Source organism: Macrotis lagotis, chromosome 1 (genome assembly GCF_037893015.1).
Source record: "Macrotis lagotis isolate mMagLag1 chromosome 1, bilby.v1.9.chrom.fasta, whole genome shotgun sequence".
Taxonomy (NCBI): Eukaryota; Metazoa; Chordata; class Mammalia; order Peramelemorphia; family Peramelidae; genus Macrotis; species Macrotis lagotis.
The window spans coordinates 591,302,235-591,324,818 of NC_133658.1; the positions used below are offsets into that span (position 1 = coordinate 591,302,235).

At 36.6% G+C, this 22,584-nt stretch overlaps 2 protein-coding genes across 2 annotated transcripts in view; one reads left to right on the forward strand and one right to left on the reverse strand.

Annotated features, from left to right (window-relative positions):
- The first annotated feature begins 1,026 nt into the window (after window positions 1-1,026).
- MRPS22 (mitochondrial ribosomal protein S22) lies at window positions 1,027-22,542 on the forward strand. The gene is made up of 8 exons (XM_074214884.1): window positions 1,027-1,215; window positions 2,728-2,891; window positions 3,345-3,509; window positions 5,476-5,619; window positions 6,602-6,685; window positions 11,950-12,095; window positions 15,066-15,174; window positions 17,307-22,542. The coding sequence occupies exons 1-8, from the start codon at window positions 1,062-1,064 to the stop codon at window positions 17,400-17,402; spliced, it is 1,062 nt and encodes a 353-aa protein (XP_074070985.1). The 5' UTR covers window positions 1,027-1,061; the 3' UTR covers window positions 17,403-22,542.
- The window catches only part of COPB2 (COPI coat complex subunit beta 2), a 51,817-nt gene continuing 44,482 nt past the window's right edge, over window positions 15,250-22,584 (reverse strand). The window contains exons 21-22 of the mRNA XM_074214883.1: window positions 21,269-21,361; window positions 15,250-20,069 (exon numbers count right to left, since the gene is read on the reverse strand). Of these exons, the coding sequence (XP_074070984.1) occupies window positions 19,977-20,069; window positions 21,269-21,361 (186 nt within the window). The 3' untranslated portion in view covers window positions 15,250-19,976. The remainder of the gene's footprint in view (window positions 20,070-21,268; window positions 21,362-22,584) is intronic.

The following is a 22,584-nucleotide window of genomic DNA, read 5'->3' on the forward strand; positions in this document are numbered from 1 at the left end:
TTAAGGATGCCTGGAAACTACTCTTTGCTAAAGGTTGTATTTAGGTTGAGTTGAAGGAAGCCAAGAGGGAGAGAGTTCCAGACACTGGAAACAGTCAATACTTTCTGAAGTATGAAGTGACTTTCTGAAAGAACAAAAATAAGTATAATTCCCCCCAATTCTGACTATGCCATACTTTTCACACAGAACCCTGGCTATGCCAGATTAGTTGCTTCCAGTAGATTGCTGAATTCTGCAAAACCTGTTTTACCTGGATGGTGGAGTACCAAAAAAATCTTTATTGAGGGATATTATAACCTTAATATATATAAATATAACCTTAATCTTTCCCAGTCTTGTTGTTTCTAGTCCCACTGTTCTGTCTGAGGGTGACCTTGATTCCTACTTTTCTGAGATTAAGTTCTCAAGGTCATCCAGTCTGAATCTGGTGATCCTTCCATCTCTCTTCCCTTGTAAGGGCACTCTGTAATTCTGTCTTGTACTTAGGAAGTTCTATTTTGGATGATAATTACCAGAGTGTAAACTCCTGACAATGTGGTCCCTTGTGTCAAAGCTATTTATTGAAAAATCTCAATCTTTAGTGCTTAATTTTTTCCCCCATCACCATAGCCTGCAGGGCACTTTTTCTTTTTCTTTCTTTCTTTCTTTTTTATTTTATATTTTATTTTATTATGTTATTTTATTATGTTATTTTATTTATCTATCCATCCATCTATCTATCTATCTATCTATTTATTTATTTATTTTGCAAGGCAGTGGGGTTAAGTGGCTTGCCCAAGGCCACACGGATAGGTAATTACCGAGTTGAGGCCGAGTTCGAACCCCAGGGCCGGTGCTGTATCCGCTGCACCGCCTAGCCGCCCCGGCCGGGCACTTTTCCAATACATTTTGCCGAACGAATCGGTCTTTCCCGGCAGTCATTAGCCTCCCTCCGAAGTCCCCTAATCTTCCGTGTGACTCTTGCCCGGACTCCCATACTCTGACTACATTTCCCAGCATGCCGCCTGTGTGACTCAGGAAGCTGCAACGTTTCGCTTCCGGGGCGGCCGGCCGGCGGAGCCATGGCGTGCTGCGGAGGACGGGCTTCGCTTTGGGTCTGCCGGGCGGCTTGTCGGGGAGCTGGGCTTCTGGGGGTCAGACGCCGGCTCCCGCTCTCGCCCCGGCCGGGGGCCGGCGGCACGGGGCCGTCTTGCCGTGGGCTGGGCTCCGAGGCTGGTGAGTGTCCCCAGGCCGGGCTGCGCCCCGCGCCGCCGCCGCCGCCGCGTCCGGGTGTCGGGGCTTCCTGGGTGCCTCGCTCCCGCGCCCCCGGACCCTGGGGCCCCCAAAGCCTGCGGGACGAGCCCCTGCTCGGAACAGTGTCTACGACTGCGCAGAGCTGAGCCCCGAGGCCGCGCAGGAGCCCAGCGCGCCGGAACGCGGGGCCTAACCCGGGTCCCGGCGCCCTTGTGACCTTTAGTGAGATGCTCTAGCAGCTGGAGCTGTGTCCAACGCACTGGCCTTTTCAGAGTGGTTTTTATTTTATTTTTTTATTTTTTTAAGGTTTTTAAAAAGTTTTTTCAAGGCAATGGGGTTAAGTGGCTTGCCCAAGGCCACACAGCTAGGTAATTATTAAATGTCTGAGGGCAGATTTGAACTCAGGTACTCCTGACTCCAAGGCCGGTGCTTTATCCACTGTGCCACCTAGCCACCCCACTATTTCATTTCTTTAAGGAATTCTTGTCCATATGGAATGATAACCTGAATCAGTTTCACCCATCCAAGTTCACTGACATCAATATATGGATGTTTAAACTGCTGTTAGACCACATCCAGCTTCCCTTAATTCATACATCTTGCATTCTCGGTTCCTAGACGATATTCATCCTTATAGCATCAATACTTTCATCTTTCCACCAGGCACATTCACATCTGAGCTTCTTCTAGGTTTGGCCCAGGTGCTTCATTAAGTACTGGAGGTACTGGTTATCCTCCATTCTTCCACAGTAATATGTTAAACACTTTCCAACTTAAGGGTCTCATCTTCCAGTATCATATCTTTTATTATTAGTCCGTGGGATTTTCGTAACAGAGATAGATACTGGAGTGGTTTGTCATTTCCTTCTCCATTTCCCCGAGGGCTATATAGATAGAGTGGTTTACCACAAAATTATAACATCGTCTTGTCTTTCTTTGCTACAAGCTGCATAATTGGCCTACATGGGTTCACAAAACATTTTGCATACCTTTGAGTAATAGGAATGTGAAGGTAGATATTCCTATGGGCTTATGTTTCTTAAACTGCTTGTTTTTCTATTGAAATGTTTCTGTTTAAATCAGGAACAATTTTGGGCTGTCTGCAAAGGAGAGTGCCATCTGTATCCAGATAAAGAACTGTGGAGTTTGAGCAAAGTTCAAGGCCTATTCCCTTTAATTTAGAAAAAAACATATCTTATTGTCTCATCTTGTTACCTCTTAGACTTCTTGTCTCTTCTATATGATTTCTCTCTCATCACACCCAATTTGGATCAAGGTACAACATGGAAACAAAGTAAAGACTGACAGATTGCTTTCCGTGGGGGTGGGGGGGAGGGAATTAAGATGGGGGGGGGGAAATTGTAAAACTCAAATAATATCTTTAAGAAAAATAAATTAAAAAAAATAAAAAAGAAATGTTTCTATTTAGATGCCACCTGTACACTTTTTACTGTGGAAATTTTGTTTATATTTAACTTAAGTTCATTTTAACAGATTCACGTTGCTTGGAGACAAAGAAACCAGAATTCACAGATGAGGAAGTTCAAAATATACTCACCAAAATGACTGGTTTGGATTTACAGAAAGTTTTTAAACCATCTAAACAACAGCTTAAGCCACCAACATATAAGCTAATGACAGAAGCACAACTGGAAGAGGTATCAGACTTTAGTTAATGTTACCAGAGAACATTCATTGAAAATAATTTTATTTGATGCCATAATAACATTTTAATTTTTAAAATTTTATTGTTATATTTTGTTTTTATAGCATCCAAATAATGCCTAAGGGCAAATGTGTTGCTGAGAATAAGACTTTTTTTTCTGTTGATGTTATAAGTTGTCTCTCATCTTAAACATATTTCTTCTTATATTCAGTTACCCAGATATTCACCCACAGAGATAACAATGACCTAGTTACCAATAATTCTACTCATGCATGTGAAAATAAAATTTTGATTTGTGAAAGGAACTGCTTTTTGCAGAACCTGTTGTCATTTTCAACAACTACTTCTTAGTTTTAAAGTTAATAAATGATTTGTTTTTGATTGATCTTTTAGACTACTTCATTAAGTGATAACTAATCTTTGACAAAAATGTTTTATTTTGTAGGCCACAAGACGTGCCATTGAGGCAGCTAAAGAACGGTTAAAAATGCCGCCTGTGTTGAAAGAACGAACGCCAATAAATGATGTATTAGCAGATGATAAAATCCTTGAAGGAACTGATACTGCTAAATATGTATTTACTGATTTAACATATAGCATTCCACATCGTGTGAGTATATCTAAGGACCATTATATAGAGGTTTCATAGGCAATTTTGAACTTGATCTTACTTTTTTTAAAATATAGACAGACCATAATTGGTGGAACTATGTTCGTTCACTGGTAAAGGAAGAGTCATTCAACCTTTCAATTTCTAGATAAGGAGAAAAGTATAATAGATTCAGGAAGCAAAATTTGAATCTCTCTTAGAATAACCAAATGAATCTTTCTTTAATGACTGAGGCTACTATGTATTCTGTAACATGAAAGATCAAAGCAGTCTTAGAAGTTGAGCTGTAAAATGTACAAAAGCTTTAAGCAAAAGACTATATTTGAGATTACAACTGTGTGTAAGATTCAATTTATAATAAAATCCAAGAAGAGATAAATCTTTATAAATTAAGTCTATTCCACAGCTTTTCTTTATAAATGGTTCAGAGAAATTGGGCAACCAGTGGTGTTACTAAGGAGAAACAACAAAAGAAAGAAAAGGTTGAGAGAGAAGTTTTTTATTTTGGGATTATTTGGGGGGTTTTTTTGGTGTGGGTGGGGGAGCAGTTTGCCAGACAAGGGGTTAAGCGACTTGCTCAAGTTCACACAGCTAGGTAATTATTGTGAGGTCAAATTTGAACTCAGGTCCTCCTGACTGCAGGACTGGTGCTCTATCCACTGTACCGCCTAGCTGCCCCCCGAGACAGAAGTTTTACAGGAAAAAAAATTGGTAAAGAAAGGCAGAATATGGTTGAAGCTTTTTCAGAAGGTAGAATTTTTTTTGTTGAAAATTCACATATGCTTTGCCAAGAGTCCTTTATATGTAATACAGACACACACACAGAGTTAAGGCATTACTGCCTGCCCAACCAAGGCATCTAACCCCATTGTCTTAAATAAATAATTTTTTTAAAAAAGAAAGAAATAGTGACTGAGATGTCATTTTTTTTTTCATTTTTCTGTTTTGTTTTAAAATAGTTGAAAATTGGAAGGTTTTACAATTCAACCATTATGGACCATGGAATAAGCAGTGGTAGAGTGCTATTGTATAAATGCAGATATAAAGTGCAGAATTCTTTGAATTGGGACCTACATTCTAGAATTGAGTTATTAAAAGTTAAAAGTGATAATGCTATAATACTTGACATTCAGAAACTGATTTGGAATTTAGGTTTACCAAAATTCTTTTTGAGAGAGCAGTGCTTCTTGGGTGTGACATCATTGGTTCTCTTTAAAATGAAGGACAAATAAGAAAATCTGAAGAGAATGGATTGTAAAAAGTTAAGAATGAACTGTTTGGGACTTAAAGTCTAAAATTCTGCTTTGGAAGTCTACCCAAGAGGAATGGGAAGTTTGAAAAGTGATGTAAACACATAGAATTTTTATGAGGAAGAAAATGAAGAGAACAATAAGGGCATAAAGTGAAGGGATTTAAGTTCTATCTCTGTAGATTTTAAAGATCTAGAGAAGATGGAAGTAAGAGCTTTGAGTGGTTTCCTATTGCCACCATGATTAAATAAAACTTCATTAGCTTGACACCTGAAGTTCTTTATGGTTTAATTTCAACCTCCTTTACCACATTTACTGCATACCTCTTTTATGTATTCTTTGTTGTAGAATTTATTAAGCATTTCCCAATTATCTTTTAATCTGGTTTCAGTTTCACTCAGGAATTGTGCTTGCTAAGTTTGATATCTTTGCTTTATACCATTTTTTAAGTTAAATAAATTGATTTCACCCACATAGTAGGTACTACAAAATATTATTTTTATTGAATTGACATTTGGAGTGATTATTTTTGAGTTCCATAAAATACAAATACTAACTAAAAAAGAAAAGTGAAGTCTTGCCAAATCTTTGTAGTTTTAAAATAACTATCCATGATTTCTTTTGTACAGGTTACACTGTCAATTGCAAATAACTTTAATGAGGCACTGACACTAAAAATAAATCCTTAAATCTCACCTTTGAGTTTTCAATTTTAGGAGCGTTTCATTGTTGTCAGAGAACCAAGTGGTATTCTACGCAAAGCTTCCTGGGAAGAACGAGACAGAATGATACAGGTCTTTTTTCCAAAAGAATATCGTAAGATTTTTCCACCACTAATGTTCCAGGAAGAAAATCTTCCGGTATGCTGACTTTTATCTCTCTATCCATCCATCTGTTATCATCTGTTTATCTATATTGTTTTATAGATCTATAGATCTGCAGCATATATTGTGGATTATTGTTCAGCTGTGATGTTCTGTTTATTCAGGCATTTTAATTAATTGATAATCATTTCAAAGTTATAGTTTTCATTAACTACTGATTTTAAGATGATTTTTGAAATTTGAACAAACAGCCACCAATATTATCAGTATTCACACTATCTCACCTCTTTGGTATAGATTTGGGATTATATTTGAAATCAAAGGGACTAAATATGGAGACTAGACTCTAGTTTGGACCCTGTCCCTGACACATACTAATTTTGTAACCATGAACACATAACTTTTTAAAATATATGATTCCCCATTTTTTAAATGGAGTTAGTTTGTATTCCTACCTCCAGACATTGTTGTTAAAGAAAGTATTTTTTTTTACCTTTAGAGAGCTATAAATAAGGTTTTTTTTAATTTTTAAATTTTTGTGCAGGTCTATGATTCAATTATAGTAGAAAACTCATAGTTTGAAAAGTTCCCACCATTGCAGATCAGTAGCTCATCTGTAATGTATTGTTTTAGGGAATTGCCTAGGGCACTGAGTGGTAAAATTACTTCTCTAACGCAACTGTGCTGTATCATTCACTTGTCCTGTATTCACACTGCCTTTTGAATTCTTACTAATGTCATTGCCATATGTGTATATATCAGGACAAATACAGATCATTAGTTAGAGCAGGGTTTTTTGTTTTGATGTTTTTGCAAGGCAAATAGGGTTAAGTGGCTTGCCCAAGGCCACACAGCTAGGTAATAATTAAGTGTCTGAGACCAGATTTGAACCCAGGTATTCCTGACTCCAGGGCCAGTGCTTTATCCACTGTACCACCTAGCTGCCCCTTGTTAGATCAGTTTTTGATCAACTGTGTTCTTCTCCTGCATCTAACTCTAATCTGTTGTATCATCCTAGATTTTGTTCCGTCAGGATCGTCATGAAGATGTCCTCAATCTCTGTATTGCACAGTTTGAGCCAGATTCAGCTGATTATATTAAAGTGAGTATGTTCAGCAGTGTCAGAAATTATACCAAATCTGTGCTTAAAATACCACATGTAAACAGGATTTCTGAATTCCATGAAACAGTACTTGGTTATAAATTTCAGCGAGAAAGAATTATTTTCAGTGTATTAGAGCTGGCCCACATTTGTAAGTATTGCACTACAGATTGAAATTCAAAAGCATGGAGCGTTTTCATCAGAATGTTCATCAAGTTTGGCTTGGATATTTCATAATGTAGAGACTTCTACTCTAACCATCCCCAAACAATCCTCACTTCAGCTCAGTCAAGGAGGGGGAACCCATCAGCTCTTGAGAAACCTATTTCACAAAGTTCTTCTGACATCAAACCTAAATTTGCTTGTTTGAGACTCAAAACTAGTTCCTTGTTCTACCTTTAGAACAGCTCTAATGCTTCTTTCACATGACAGCCCTTTGGATATTGGAACACTATTATGTTCCCTGATGTTCTTCTCTTCTTAAGGTTGAATATGCCTAGATCCTTCAACTTGGAAGATAATATGGTATAAGGAAAATTGCACTGACTCTGGAATCAGAGGACTCAAATTGTATCTCTACAGCTTCCTACCTGTGTGACCTAGGGCAAGCCACTTCTTCTCTCTGGGTCTCTACTTCCTCATCTGTAAAATGAAGGCTTTAAGAGTAGATGATTTCTGAGGTTCCTTCCAGTCATACATCTATGATTTAATGGTCCTTTCAGCTCACTGTCATCTGACTTGGACTCAGGATCCTTGCATATCTTGGTTTCCCTTTGGATACTTTCTTGTCAAGATCTTTCTCAAACTGAACACAGTGCTTTACATATGGTCTAACCAGGCCACTAGGGTTCTAACTCATCCAGTTCTGATTTTGCTCTCCATTATGTTAGCTCTCCCTCCAAGCTTTGTTTCATTTACATGTTTTATGAAGATGCCATCAGTGTTTTTTCTCAGTCAATAAAAATGTTAAACAACTTGGCCAAACAGATTTCTTGAGGCAATCACCAGAGGCAATGAGCTTCAAGTTAACATTGAACCTTAAGCTATTTTTAGAAACCAGAATCCTTCTAATCCTTTTATTATCATCTAATTCTTATCCCTCTATCTTTTCTACATGAGTAATTTTGTAAACAAATCTAGGCAAACTCCAACTAAAGCTACTCTGCTGTCCTTTGTGATTGATCCCTGCATCCTTGTCTAGATGATAAGTAATTATCACTTTAAGGCAGGGGTAGACAATGTCTTTTGGTCTGATGCTACCACAACAACCACATAACTGGTCTTGAAATTCAGTAAATCTAGGAGCTTTTTAGGGATAAATTAATTAAATGTTTGACCAAATATAACAGGCAAATTTTAAACTTGATTTCTTTTTATGGCTTGCATTAGATGACCCATGGCAGGAAAAAGGGCTTTAAGGAATTTTTTTATTAATATTTTATTTGCCAATTATATACAATACTAGTTTCTACCTATCATTTTTTGTAAGGTTTTGAATTTTTTTACAGTTCCCCCCTCCTCAGAAGGCAGTCTGATAATCTTTACATAGTTTCCATGCTGTACCTTGATCTAAATTGAATGTGTTGGGAGAGAAATATCCTTGAAAAGAAAAGAAAATATTAGAGATAGCCAAATTATAGTTAGTACATAAGACACTTTAAAAAAATTGAAGGTAATAGACTTTGGTTTTGTTTAAACTCCACAGTTCTTTCTCTGGATACAAATAGTATTCTCTGTTGCAGATACTCTACAATTGTCTGTGATTATTGCATTGATGGAATGAGCAAGTCTATTAAAGTGGATCATCACCCCCATGTTGCTGTTAGGGTCTACAATGTTCTTCTGGTTCTGCTCATCTCATTCAGCATCAGTTTATGCAAGTCATTCCAGGCTTCTCTGAAATCCCATCCCTCTTGGTTTCTAATACAAAAGTAGTGTTCAATAACATAGATATACCACAATTTGTTCAGCCATTCCTCAATTGATGGACATTCACTTGATTTCAAATTCTTTGCTACCACAAACAGGGCTGCTATGAATGTTTTTACCCTTTTTCATGATCTCTTCAGAGTACAGACCTAGTAACAGTATTGCTGGATCAAAGGGTCTGCACATTTTTATTGCCCTTTGGGCGTAATTCCAAACTGCTCTCCAGAAGGGTTGAATGAGCTTACAGCTCCACCAACAATACATTAGTGTCTCAAATTTCCCACATCCCTTCCAACATTGATTCTTAGCCTTTCTGGTCATATAGGCCAATATGATGGTACCTCAGAGATGCTTTAGTTTACATTTCTCTAATCAGCAATGATTTAGAGCAATTTTCCATATGACTTTGGATAACTTTGTATTCCTCATCTGTAAATTGCCTTTGCATATCATCTTTGACCATTTGTCAATTGGTGAATGACTTGTTTTTTTTATAAATTTGACTCTGTTTTCTGTATATTTTAAAATGAGTCTTTTGTCAGAAATACTAATTGTAAAAATTGTTTCCCAATTTACTATCTTTCTTTTGATCTTGGTTACAGTGGTTTTGTTTATGCAAAAGCTTTTTAATTTAATATAATTAAAATTATCTAATTTGTTTTTAATGATGTTCTCCATCTCTTCCTTGGTCATAAACTGATTCCCTTTCCATAGCTTTGAAAGGTAAACTGTTCTTTGATGTCACAGTTTGCTTATAATATTGTCTTTTATGTCTAAATCCTGTACCCATTTTGATCTTATCTCGGTATATAGGATGTGAGATGTTGGTCTAATCCAAGTTTTTGCCATACTAACTTCTAATTTTCCCAACAGTTTTTATTGAAAAAAGAGTTCTTATCCCAAAAGCTGGACTCTTCGGGCTTATCAAACAGCAGATTACTGTAATTGTTTTTTGCTGTCTCTTTTGGCTTTAAGGAATTTAAAAATAATTTTCCCAAGAATCAAGCCAAACACATTGACCTAAATGCAGACTATTCTTTTCCCTTTTCTTGAAAATTAATATATCAGCCCTTCTCTGTTCCTGTACAGCCTCTGCTCTTCTCTGGCATCTTTCATGTGTCCATGGAAGGACTTAGCAGTTACATCTAATTCTTACATTACCTTCTTTCTGTCTCCTTAACTTATCCCACAGATCCTAACTCTACCAGCCATTTTTGTTCTCTTTTCCAATCTATACTTCATTCTTCTTGGCAGAGAAAATAAGAATGAAGGAACTCTATGGCCATTTATTATTTCCCATTTGCCACCAACTCCACATAGTAGTGCTGACCCTTCCCTGAATCTTCTTTATCCCTTAATACAGAAAAAAAGGATGGAGTTTTGGATTTTTTTTTTTTTGGCTTTCCTTGTTTGTTTGCCAGCCTCAGTTCCAAGCTTTAGCATTCCTGTTTGTACAGGACTGTGGCACCGCATATATTTGTCCTTTGTTTCCTGCCCTACTTCCATCTTTTATACTTAACTTTTTAAGATCTTAAATTTATTGAATGAATGAAAATTTAAGTGCTTATCATTTGACAGGCACTTGCTAAGCCCTAGGGGTACAGGTACAAAAACTAGTACTTGCCCTCAAGGAGCTTACATTCTAACAGTGGGAATTAGCACTGGTTTGAAAATGGTTGCCAGGAAGTATGTTTTGGTCTGGGAAGTCACAGTGGATCCATAGAGAAGTTGACTGGTAGAGATCGATAGACCTTTAAGAGGTCTATTACTTTAAGTAATAATGAAATTGATTTCTTTGCTATCTTCCGATATAGGTAGCAGGAAAGTAGTTAACAAGAAAAATGACTAATTTAATATAATGGGTCTGAGGCTAATGATAGATGCTTTCACCAGTTAGTACAGCTGGGCTCAAGACTGAGGCCACCCTCTAAGACTTATTCTTAACTGTGTACGTTCCAAATTAAGTCCCAACCTCTTTTATCTCTTCCCTTTATTGTATAGCAGTGAAGAAAATATAACCTGTGCCCCTATGGGATTAAATTTCATGTTTAAGACTTATGATCTATGGCAATATTTTTCATCTTCCTTTTATCTGTGTCATTTGTGCCCACATGAATCTTTAGAAGTGAGTAGTAGTCAGTTATCTTGGTGAATCTTGGAAGGTTCTCTGTTGTGTTTTGAATAAATGCCCCAGAAAGACAGTGCCTCCCTATTGATATCAGGTAGACAGGATACCTCCAGTAGTGAATTAACCATCCACTATTATCCTTTACTTCTTCCTCTGACCCTCATTACATGATCTCCTGCCTGAACTTTTTAATTAAAGTTCATTATCCATCTGTGTGCTTATTGTTTTTGTTTAGTCGTTTTCAGTTGTATCTGACTCTGAGTTAATAAATATTTAATCAACCCAATGCCTACTGTTTATGTGACCTTGAATGACCAAACTGCTTCAGATCTTGGTTTTTTCCCCAAATAAAATGAGGATTGAAGTAATGACCAATTCTAAATCTCGTGAGATCCAAAATAACTTTTAATCATTCCTGTTAACTTTTATTTAAATTAAGATGCTCTGTACCTTAAAATTACTGGTTTTATTTGTCACAGTCTGGCATATACATTAACTGAGAAATTGTACCTGAATGTTTCGTCTCTATGGCAAATCCTTTTTCTTTGGTGAGACACTCATTCCTACCTTACAAATGATTAAATTCTGGGCACCAGTTAATATAAGTTGAGACCATCATGTTTGGTTTGGTTTTAATGGAGAGTTGTGTGGACAACATGCCTTCTACAAGTATATACCAGTTCAGGAATATAATTTACCTACTTAATACTTCTCACATGCTTCACTTGCATTGATTTTACTACAGATTAAAACTGAAGTCAGAGGACTTGGAATTTGAATCCTGCTTAGTTAGTACTTATTACTTACTTAATATTACCTCTTTGATCTTTAGTTTCCATATTTTGAATGGGACCTAGGATTTCTTTGGTATAGAGAAGTTCTGATGAGGACATTTCCTCTGCCACCATCCATCAGTATCTGCTCCACAACTGTACATAATTACCTGGGGCACTCAGAGGTTAACTGACTTATTCAAGGTCACCTAGCCCATACACCAGGGAGTCAGATCTTGATCTCAGCTGTCAGAATTGATACCAGCTCTCTATCCCCAATCCTTGGCTCCTTCTTCAACAAAACGAGGATATTACTACTTGTACCATGAACCTCATAGGAATGTTGTGAGGAAAGGGCTTTGTTAATTAGTGAAACTCTATATCACCATGACCTTTTTCCCATATTATTAACATACTATTTTATTATGGGTTAGATTCATCATCGGACATATGAAGATATAGAAAAGCATGGTAAATATGATCTTTTCCGTTCAACAAGACACTTTGGTGGAATGGTATGGTATCTGGTAAATGAGAAAAAGATTGATGGTTTGCTGATTGACCAGATTCAGAGAGATCTGTAAGTAAGCTCTTTTGTAAATTATTTTTTTCTTTTTAATATGGAAACATTAAAGTAAATCTTTAGTTAGGATGTTCCACAAGTGATTAGGTTTTCTTTTTTGTGTGTAAATTTGTTGATAACAATCCTAGTCTAATCAAGCACAAAGGACACTCAATTACATGAGCAATCTTAATTCTATTCCAATAGGTATAGTTATAGAGAATATGAACAAAGTTAACTATGAAAGAAAAGATTGTGACAGTTTTTACTTCACTATTTTTTAGCTTCCTGATAGATTCTGAAACATTTCACTTTAGAAGTACTCTACAGTGAACACTGCAAAGCAATATTAAATTATATCAGATATATAAATATATATATACACACATACATATATATATATATATATATATATATATATATATATATATATATATATATATATCCTTTGGTTAGGAATTAGACCAGATGACATCTTAAAGTCTTTTCTCCAATTCTTGAGTCTATTAAATAATTTTTATAGTACTAAAAAAAAAAATCACGGAATTTTGAAATTTCAAAGAATCCCAGAGGCCATCTAATCTTATACCCAAATACAAATCCTAATTATAAGGTATCTAGAATGTAGTTATGTGACCTTTGTTGAAGACCTTTATTAAGGGAAATTATTTCCTTTTGGAGCCAGTTCCTTCCACTTTGGAATAGTTATGTTAGGAAAAATTATTACATGAAGTTTAACTGAGTTTTTTCATCTTAGGCTGTTGGTGGTGTTCTTCACTACAAAAATACCCAATCCATATCAGATTTATCTTTACTTCATATAAATTAGAGAGTTCCATTCCTCTCCAGATTTAGTGATTTTAAATGAAAATATTTTTAGATTCTTTAGAAAAATCTAGGAATTAAAGTCCTCCTGATTTCAAAAATGAACTGGATGGTGGTACATTCTGGGTGACCTGTGCATTCCAACAGCCATTTGTATGAGAACATGCATTAGGCTTAAAGATAGATGAACTTCTTGATATTTTTTTGGCTTTCCTCAGAAGCAATAAAATATTGTAATAGGAAAAGAAATTAGAAAATTTTTTAAAGCTCCAGTTCAACAAATTAGAAAGCTTCCAAGTTTTCTCATTCATCTAGGAATTTCTTTTAGGACAGGGAAGCTTAGAATAGTCATAAGTAGCCTGGTCTCATCAGAAGCACTGTAACATTTATTCTCAGTGGTTAGGGTACTCATCTTGAAGAGCAAACTGCCGTATTTTCTTTGATGGATATCAGGAAATAACCTGAGTATTATTGCTACCTTGTAAGATAAAGTGTTACTTTCCTCTGCAGAGGAGAGAAATGAGTTAACTCCTAGTTACTCTGGGTTAAGAGTTCTTCCTTCAAATGAAAAGACAGAGTATTGGATTAAAAAGTGTGTACTTTGGGAGTATTGCTTTCTTAAAAAGAAAGCTTGGAAAAACAGGAATTTGGAGGTAAGAGAAAAAGATTAGTAATTTGCTGAATCCTGGGTGTTGGTGGTTATATTATTTTTATCTGTAGAGCTCTGAGGCAGTGAATGATAGGAAAATATGGCATTGAGAAGATTGTGTGGTTATTAGATCTAGTTGAAGTCAAAATGTTGATGAAATTTTGTCTGCTTTCCTAAAAAAAAAGTTACTGTGTTAACTTTGCCTTGTATAGTATAAACTTTGATACCGTAAGAATACCAGTGCTTCAGTACCTTGGAGTCCACTAACTAGGGGTATGATCACCAGCAATGCTTTAGGTGCCTCCAATTCTTCATCTTCCAGAATCAGAATATCGAAGTTGGAAGGAATCAGATCTAATTGATTGATCCAACTTTTTTATTTTAGAGATGAAGAAATTGAAGCCCAGAAAAGTCATTGGCAGAGCTGAGGGTTGGACCCAAGCCCATTGTTCCCTCCATAAACAAATGATGCAGATACTTTAAATTCATAAACTATTTCATTCAATAACCATATGCCAGTGAGTGATTAGTATCTCTTCCAGTTCCCACAAGAATGGGGATGGAGATGAAGGGGTTGGAATAAAGAGAAACATGAACTGTCACCTTGTTCAGGCAAGGCATTAGTCCCAACTCCCAGACTTGTCCAGCTCTTGCAGCTTATTCTTGTTTCAAACATACAAATTTGTTTGCCAACTTAACTTGTTATACTTGATGTACAATTTCAGGGATTTTAGAGAGGATGGCTTTGACTGTAACATACATTTGACTTGTGTGATGATTTTAGAACTCAACTCCTTACATAAGATTCCAGGCTGCCAAATTATGTTTCTTGCCAAATGTTTATAGATCTAGAGGTGGAAGGGACTTCAGAGGTCATCTGATTCAACCTTCATTTTATAGATGAACAAACTCAGACCCAGAGGAGTGGACTAACTTGACTAAGGACATAAAAGTAGCCTCAGAAGCAGTTCCAAGCCATTTACATGGCAATGGAAAGTTTACCTCTTAGGGCTTTTGCCCATTTAGTTTCCAAAATAAAAACTAGTAAGTTGTGGTTGCTGTGGAAAGGAACCTGTGCTCATAAATTAAGGGACAAGTGGTACTCTTTTACCTAGCTAATCCCTTCCCTTACCACGTTCCCTATTCACCTGACAGTCTCATGTGAAATGTGTTGCTGACATCTAGGGTTAGTGCTCAGTCATATATTTATATAAAAACAATGTTTTTAAAAAATGTAAAGTCATGTTTTTATTAATATTTTTGACTGGGTAAATTTATTGGGTTTTTTGGGGAAGGGGTTGCAAGGCAAGTGGGGTCAAGTGACTTGCCCAAGGTCACACTGCTAGGCAATTATTAAGTCTCTGAGGCTGGATTTGAACTGAAGACCTCCTGACTTCAGGACCCATGCTCTATCCACTTTACCACCTTGCTGCCCCCCCCCCCAACTGAGTGAATTTAAATGCAGGTTTTGTAGATCATTTTGATTAAAATGTAAAACTTTAAAAATTTTTCAGAATGGATGATGCCACAAGTTTGGTTGTTCTGTATCATATGCTCCATCCACATGGACACTCAGCTAAACAGGCAAAAGAACAAGGAGCTGAGGGATTAGACTTAATTAAGGTAAATTATATTGTCTTTAGCATATTGATAATTTTTTTGGTTTGTTTATATTATTACACTAATTTTGTTGTGAGAGTAAACATAACCCCCCCCCCCAAAAAAAGATGAGAAACCTCAAGAATAGTGAGAGAGGGGAAAAGATGTACTTTGGTTGTGTTTAGATTCCAATGACTCTGTTTCTGGGATGAGTCGTCTTCTTTATCATAAGTCCACCAAAGCAGTTGCTTCAATATTTTTCCCACAGTTGCTATAACTAGTTGTATTTTCCTCCACTCTATTCCCTCCCGCTCTCATTTATTCTATACTCTCTCTTTTACCCTGTCTCCGTTCAAGTATGTTGTATCTGAGTACCCTCTCCCATAATCTTCCCTCTCTTTATCACTTATTTCCCCCTTCCATTCCCCCTTATCCTATCCCTTTCTTCTCATTTTTCTTTAGGGTTAGATTTCCTCACCCTATTGAGTGTGTGTGTGTGTGTGTGTGTGTGTGTGTGTGTGTGTGTGTGTGTGTGTATTTCCTGAGCCATTTCTGATGAGAATGAAGGCTCACTCATTCCCCCCTCATCTTCCCCCTTTCCACTCCATTGAAAAAGCTTTTTCTTGACTCGTACGTGAAATATCTTATAGCTCCTTCCTCTTCTTCCCAGTACTTTCCTTTATTACCCATTGACTCCATCTTTTTTACTATATTATATTATACCATTATATTCAGCTCCTTCCTGTGTCTTGTCTATATATATATGGCATATTGAAATTAAGCAATGAAAAATTTCAAGTAACTTGAATATCCTCAGCGATCAAACTTTAAAGCCATTTTTAAAAAGGGGTGGGATTTTGTCAGTTTGTTGCTATGAAGACCTAAATAAATACTGCAAAGGCAGTAGTTGGATACTAGAAGCATAACTTGCATGGGGGATGTTGCAAGTACACTTTTTTTCAGTATGGCTGAAGTTTGACAGGTTGAAGATAGAATAATTACTTGAGCAGTACAGTACTTCACTGTAGTGTCATTGAACAATTTCTTGGGGTCATTAGCAGGCCCAATATGTAATAAAGGGAGAAGGGGCAATGCATACTAAAAGTATCTAGAATTTTCTAGCTATGCTAACACCAAGGTTAAACTTTGTGTAATTCTTCAGACAAAAATAGATGGATTAGTGAGGGTGGAGAGGTTTAAAGTATATGTTTGATATTGCAAGACTGATTTGTGTTTAATTTTTTGAAATCCTATTTGTGTTGCTGAGGTTCAAAGATCTGAAAATTCTGTCTCCTTTGGAGCTGGTTAAAGTGTATAAATAGATGGGATATTTTTATAGGTAAATGTTAGCCAATTAGTATTCATAAATAAATTTCTATGAGCATTGAGAATTTTGTATCATATTGGTATGCAAAACTTCCTGTGATAGTGCTGTACATATTAATATGTCAAACAACACAGGTCACTTAATCTGAGACTTGTTAGGGAAGAAAAATGACCACAGGTATTGCCACCTTAGGAAATAACAGATTTAAAGTCAACAGAATAGGTTCAAGTCCTAAACCTTTTAACAGGTATAAGTTTGGACAAGTCATTGAACTTTCTGACTTAGTTGTCTTATCTGTAAAATGGGAGTAATGAGATTCATACTGATACCTTGAAGGGTGGTATTCCTTAGCAATCCATTGTAACAAATCTGGTACTTCCCTGTACCCTCCTTCCACTCCCCCCCCCAATAAAAAAAAAGCAACAAGGGGAAGTTTCTTTATAGCATCTTTTCATATGAAAGGTTAGTCCTCCAATCATGATTTAACAAAATGGTGTTAGCAGTGCCTTCCAAATCATTGGGGCCCTGTCTGAAGGCAGTTGAGTGACTTGTTGAAAGAGGTTTGCTTTTTTTTATTCTTTCTCATTCTCTTGATCTTGCATTTAAAAAGCCTCATCAACTTAGTACTTAAGAGTTTAAAATGCATCCTTAAAATTTACTTGTGTGGGCTAGAAGCAGATAATCTGCTGTCAAACTTAAAACAGTAAATAGACAACTTTTTTCATGGGTTACTTCAAATGCTATAGAAGTCAGATTATATGGAAAAAAGGCACATAGTCTAAAGCCAAAAGGTATAGCATTTTATAACTTAGTTTTTCCTTCCAAACAGGTCTTTGCAAAAACAGAAGCACAAAAAGGAAGTTATATCGAGTTGATGTTACAAGCTTACCAAGAAGCATTAAATAGTCATTCTGCAGCTTCCTGAAGAAAACTTAAACTATCATTTTTATTAAATATCACCGATTTGTCTTGGTTTTATATTTGAACAGAATGATGCATAATCAACAATTACATTTTTCCTCAATTAAGGTTAGTTACTCATTTTAGTTCTTAATAACCTTTAATAACTTAAAAAGGAAACTTGGATCATTATCCTTTTATGGCTACAAGGAGAAAATTGAGATTTGTGTTCGAGTGTTCAAGGAAGTAACACAGGGATTAAAAAAAAAAGTTAAGCTCTCTTTGATGACTGCTTACAGTAAAAAGGAGTATGTATCAGTAGGAAAAAAGAGTAATTCTCGAAGAGGCCAGGGAAGAGAGTAACCAAGGTATTTGATGTCCAAAGAGCAGCAGGGTGGGGTCAAGGTACAAGGGTAGGTATTAAGCAATCACCACTTTACCTTAATCCCAGAATCCTGTTTGGAAGGTACAAGGCCTATTCTACCCAAGATTCATTTTTTTGGACACTGACGTCCCAAAAGAAATCTGATTTTTGCCAATGTCCCATTAATCAAGTTACTGAGCATCCATTGTATGCCAGCCCTGTGGGATCCAAGGACAAAAAAAAAAAACTGGCCTTGCCCTGGAGAGGTTTGTTATATCTGTTGGGTAAGATTGTGGATATATCATTAATATATTAATATAAGGAATACAAGATATTATGGGAACTTTAGGTACTAGCAGGTGGAGAGAACCTGGAAAGGTTTCACGTAGATGCTTGAGCTGAACCTTGCAGAAATCTAAGGATCCTAAATGATGATGAAGAATAAGTGCATGAAGATGAAGTGCTGAAATGAGTCCCAGTAAGGCCGGCTTGGCTAGAGTGAAGTATTCTTGGAGAGGTGTAAGGTGTAATAAAATTGGAAAGACAAGTAATTAAATGCCAGACGGTATTTGATCCTAGGGGAGGTACTTGTTTTGGTTCACACAGGACATCAAGTGCCCATCGCTCTCTTTACCTCACTACAGTGCCAGTCCCAAGATAGTCTCTGGGTACTTGAGTCATTCTTCCTTACTCTTCCCTCTAAAAAACTAAAAAGAAAACCAAAAATTCTTAACTTTCTTTTTAAGGAAACTTCTTGGCTTAGTAAATATACATATGAAAGGGCATTTAAGATTCTTGGAAGATAAACCAAGGTACAGAATTACTGGGAAGTGGGGATGTCCTCCATTTGAGTCTTCTAACACCAGTGGATTCCTTGCTTAATCACATAGTGTTAATTACTTAATCCTTAGGGTAGAGATAGAATTTCCTGGTTCCCAGAGCAACAATAGGGGTTGCTCTTTCATTAAAGCAATTTTTCAGAACCAGGCCTTGCATAAACAACCAACCAAAAGTGTGGAATGTCCCTGCCTCAGAAAATAATAGTTCCTTGATGCCTGAAGGTAATTAAATAGTTTAGCTATTGGCACTGATTCTTACTAAAAAGCATATCAAAAGAGATATATAAGATCTACATAAAGGAATGTATTTTACACCAAAATTAAATTTTACTTAAAACTAGGAGGGTTGGGGGCAGCAAGGTGGCGCAGAGGATAGAGCACTGGCTGCCCTCGAGTCAGGAGTACCTGAGTTCAAATCTGGCCTCAGACACTTAATGACCTAGCTGTGTGGCCTTGGGCAAACCACTTAACCCCACTGCCTTGCAAAAAACAAAAGCTAGGAGGGTTCTTTAGAGCTCTTATATAATTCCCTCCTTTTATAGTTGAAGGAAACAGAAAACAGTGCAATGACTTGCCTGTGGTCTCACAGCCAGCGGTAGAGCTGTCACTAGAATCACTGTGTTAATCTCAAAATAACTTTTTTTACATTGTGATCAAGACTTATAGGCACTTTAGGTCATCCAGACCAATCAATTCATTTTACAAATAAGGAAACTGAAACCCAATACAAAATACTTTTAGGGGAAAGGTAAAAGTCAATCAAAATGGATTTAGATGCAGTAGCATTCAAACCCAGGAAGCAGGTCCACAGAAGAATATAATTAAGTTCAATGGAGTTGTTTGGGGGGAGGGAATGAAATTTTAAGTGCATATAAACTCAAATTAGCTATTCAGAGAAACTAAGATGGGCATACTATAGATACCTAAATGATAATACAATTAGAAAGCATAGATTTATACACAATTCATTTAAAATTCTGCATTCAGACCAAGCAGAAAAAATTTCTTCACTCTATGGAAGAATAGATCAAATGTACTTGATTGCTCTGACACTTTTCATGTAGTTTTTATAAAAAGCTATGTAACCACAATGTTAACTTAAACCAACAGTTCACTTTACACAAAAAAAATTTTTTGAAGCATTGCCATTAGTTCAAGAGATTTTATATGACCTAATGACAATATGAAAAATTAGAACCGTGGTTCATAGTGTATTTAACAAAATCAAACAAGAACACATAATGATTTAATGTTGTATTCTTCTGCTCCAAAGAGTCCAAAGCAGATTTGAAGTATAAAATTAACCTGGTTTTTCATAGTCCAAAACAATGTGGTCCAGATTAAAAGTAAAAATAATACATATTTATGATCTGTTTAGTCAGTGAAATGAAAAAGTTCAGTCATCCAAAATATCTTCATCCAGATTGATATCTGTTGTATCAATATCCTCTAGATCCAAGTTATCCAAATCATCCAATTCAAGTAGATTCTGAAGAGGAAAAAATTTTATTAAATGATGATTTCTCCCAAATGCATATCCACTAAGCCAAAGTTTTCTGTCCATAAACTAAGAATTTATAGAGATCAGGTTACAATAAGAGCTCAGACATCTAAGTCACTAATCACAGTTAGAAATCCCCTCTAGAATATCCCTGATAAACAGTCAGCCAGCATCTGGAGTCATACAGCACCTCTTGGATAATTCCTTCCCCTCTTGAACAGCTCTAATTGTTAGGAAGTTCTTCCTTGGAGAATTTTAGGCAACAGAGTTAGAAAAGTCCTTAGAGAATCTAATCCAATCTCCTTTTTACAAATGAGGTAACTAAAACCTAGAGAAGTTGAGACTCCTCCAAGGCAGAGCCATAACTAGCCATTTTTGCACCTGGACTATAGAAGGTCAATGGGAAGAGGCTTAGCTAGTGTGAGGGTGGGAAGAGAAGAGATAAAGCTCCCTCAGGACACTGGGACACTACTTTAAACTGCTGAAGGAAGATAAAAAGAGCTTTGAGGAGGGGCTATTTACTAGAAAGGATTTGTGACCTGGAGACACTGCCATGAGTCTTTAAAATATTCCTAAGTGGCCTTGTTCTATTTATATTAACCTAAGGTCACAAAGATTAAAAAGTAAACTAGCAATCCTGTGATTTAAGTTCAATGCTCAAAAAAGTTAATTTTTTTTTAAAATCAGGTCAAAATCAACCATGTCCTTTCAGCAGTTGGTTTACAATGAACAGAATGCTAAGAATCTGGAAGACTTAGTGGATGCATACTAACTGTGTGAACTAACCATGTCACTTAACCTGATTGCCTCAGTTCCTCATCAGTAAAATGAGGATTAATAAAATGGCCTACCTCCCAAGTATGTTGTGAGAATCAGATGAAATAATAATTGTAAAGCCCTTAAGGATAGTATCTGTCACATAGCAGGTGCTGTACAGATATTATTTTTATATAAATGGATAGAACTACAGAAATGTCCCAAAAGTTAGCTGCTGGCTGTATACTTCCACAATCCCTGTATTTTGGCAGGCAGTAACTCTGAACAATTCCTTCCCTCCATTGCCACATTCCTTACTGAACTCTGTTGCAGACATTTGGAGGAGGCAGCAGTGAGCCTGCTGGGCCTAGGAAGGATGCAGGCTCACCACCTGAGTGGGGAAATAGAGGGTGGGGTCAGTGATGACACACCTTTTCATCTTTTGTAGCTGTAGTTGCTTCTGAACTTATTGGAACTGAATTCACTATGACTGGAGGAGATGTTGGTTCATCTTCATCAAATTCCTTAAAGCAAAAGCAGAAATAAGTGCTATGAAAATTATAACTATATAGCATTTTAAGTTTTGCAAAATACTTCCTTCACAAAAAAAAGAAACATTAAAGGGTTAATTTAGAAAAGAAAATGAAAATGAAATAAGATAGAATTAATTCATTATTTTTCTCCTCCAGCCATACCACCAGTTCTTCCAAACTTCCTTTTTTTCTGAGAAAACCAACATCCTTTCGGTCGTGCAAGTGTGCCACCCCACCTGTGATTTAATTTTTTTTTCTCTCCCTCCCTGCCTCCAGACAATTCTCAGATTTACCTTCCTCCCCCACTCACATGAGCAACCTAGTTCAGGCCCTCATGCTCTCACTTAAACTATTCACTTTCTAATTGGTGTTCCTTGTTTCTGTCAAGATAATCTTGCAAAGATTGAAATCTGGTCTTCTCTGCTTAAAAAACCTTCAGTGACTCCCAAATGCCTCAGCCTGGTAGTTAAAGCCCTCCACCATTTATCTTCCATCTAACTTTCCAGATATAACACTCCCTTAGACACACACACAAACTATTTTTCAAACCTGGCTTGCTAAAATCTTGCTATATTTGTCTACAAAGGAGACCACACTAGATGGTGCAGTGAATAAAGCACTAGTCTTGGATTCAGGAGGAGGGGAGCTCAGGCACTTGACTCTAACTAGTGTGACCCTAGGCAAGTCATCCTGATTGCCTTGCATTCAAGGCCATCTCCACTGGCCACTGGACCCAGATGGCTCTTGAGGAGAAAGTAAGACTGGTGATTAGCATAACACCCCCCACTCAAAAATCCAATTCATGTGCTTCTCATGGCATCAACTCCCTGATGTCACTGTCTTTTTCAAAAATGAAGGACAGTATTATTATTATTATTATTATTTATTATACACTCTCCTCACCTCACCACCACTTTATTATCTTTGTACTTTTTTCTGTTGCTTTCTCCTACATTCTTCCTTCACACACACACACACACACACACACACACACACACACACACACACACACACACATATTTTCTCTCCTCCCCAAAGAAGAGAAGTTCCTTCAAGGCAGGAATTTTTACTTTTGATCTTTATACCCCCAAGATTTTTGTGATATTGAAATAAAATTCAGGAATTGAAATTTAAAAACATTTTGTGTTTTTTTAAGTAAAGTTTTACTGACATCTTTTGGTTTTGCATCAACTTCATTTCCTATGTCTTTCTCT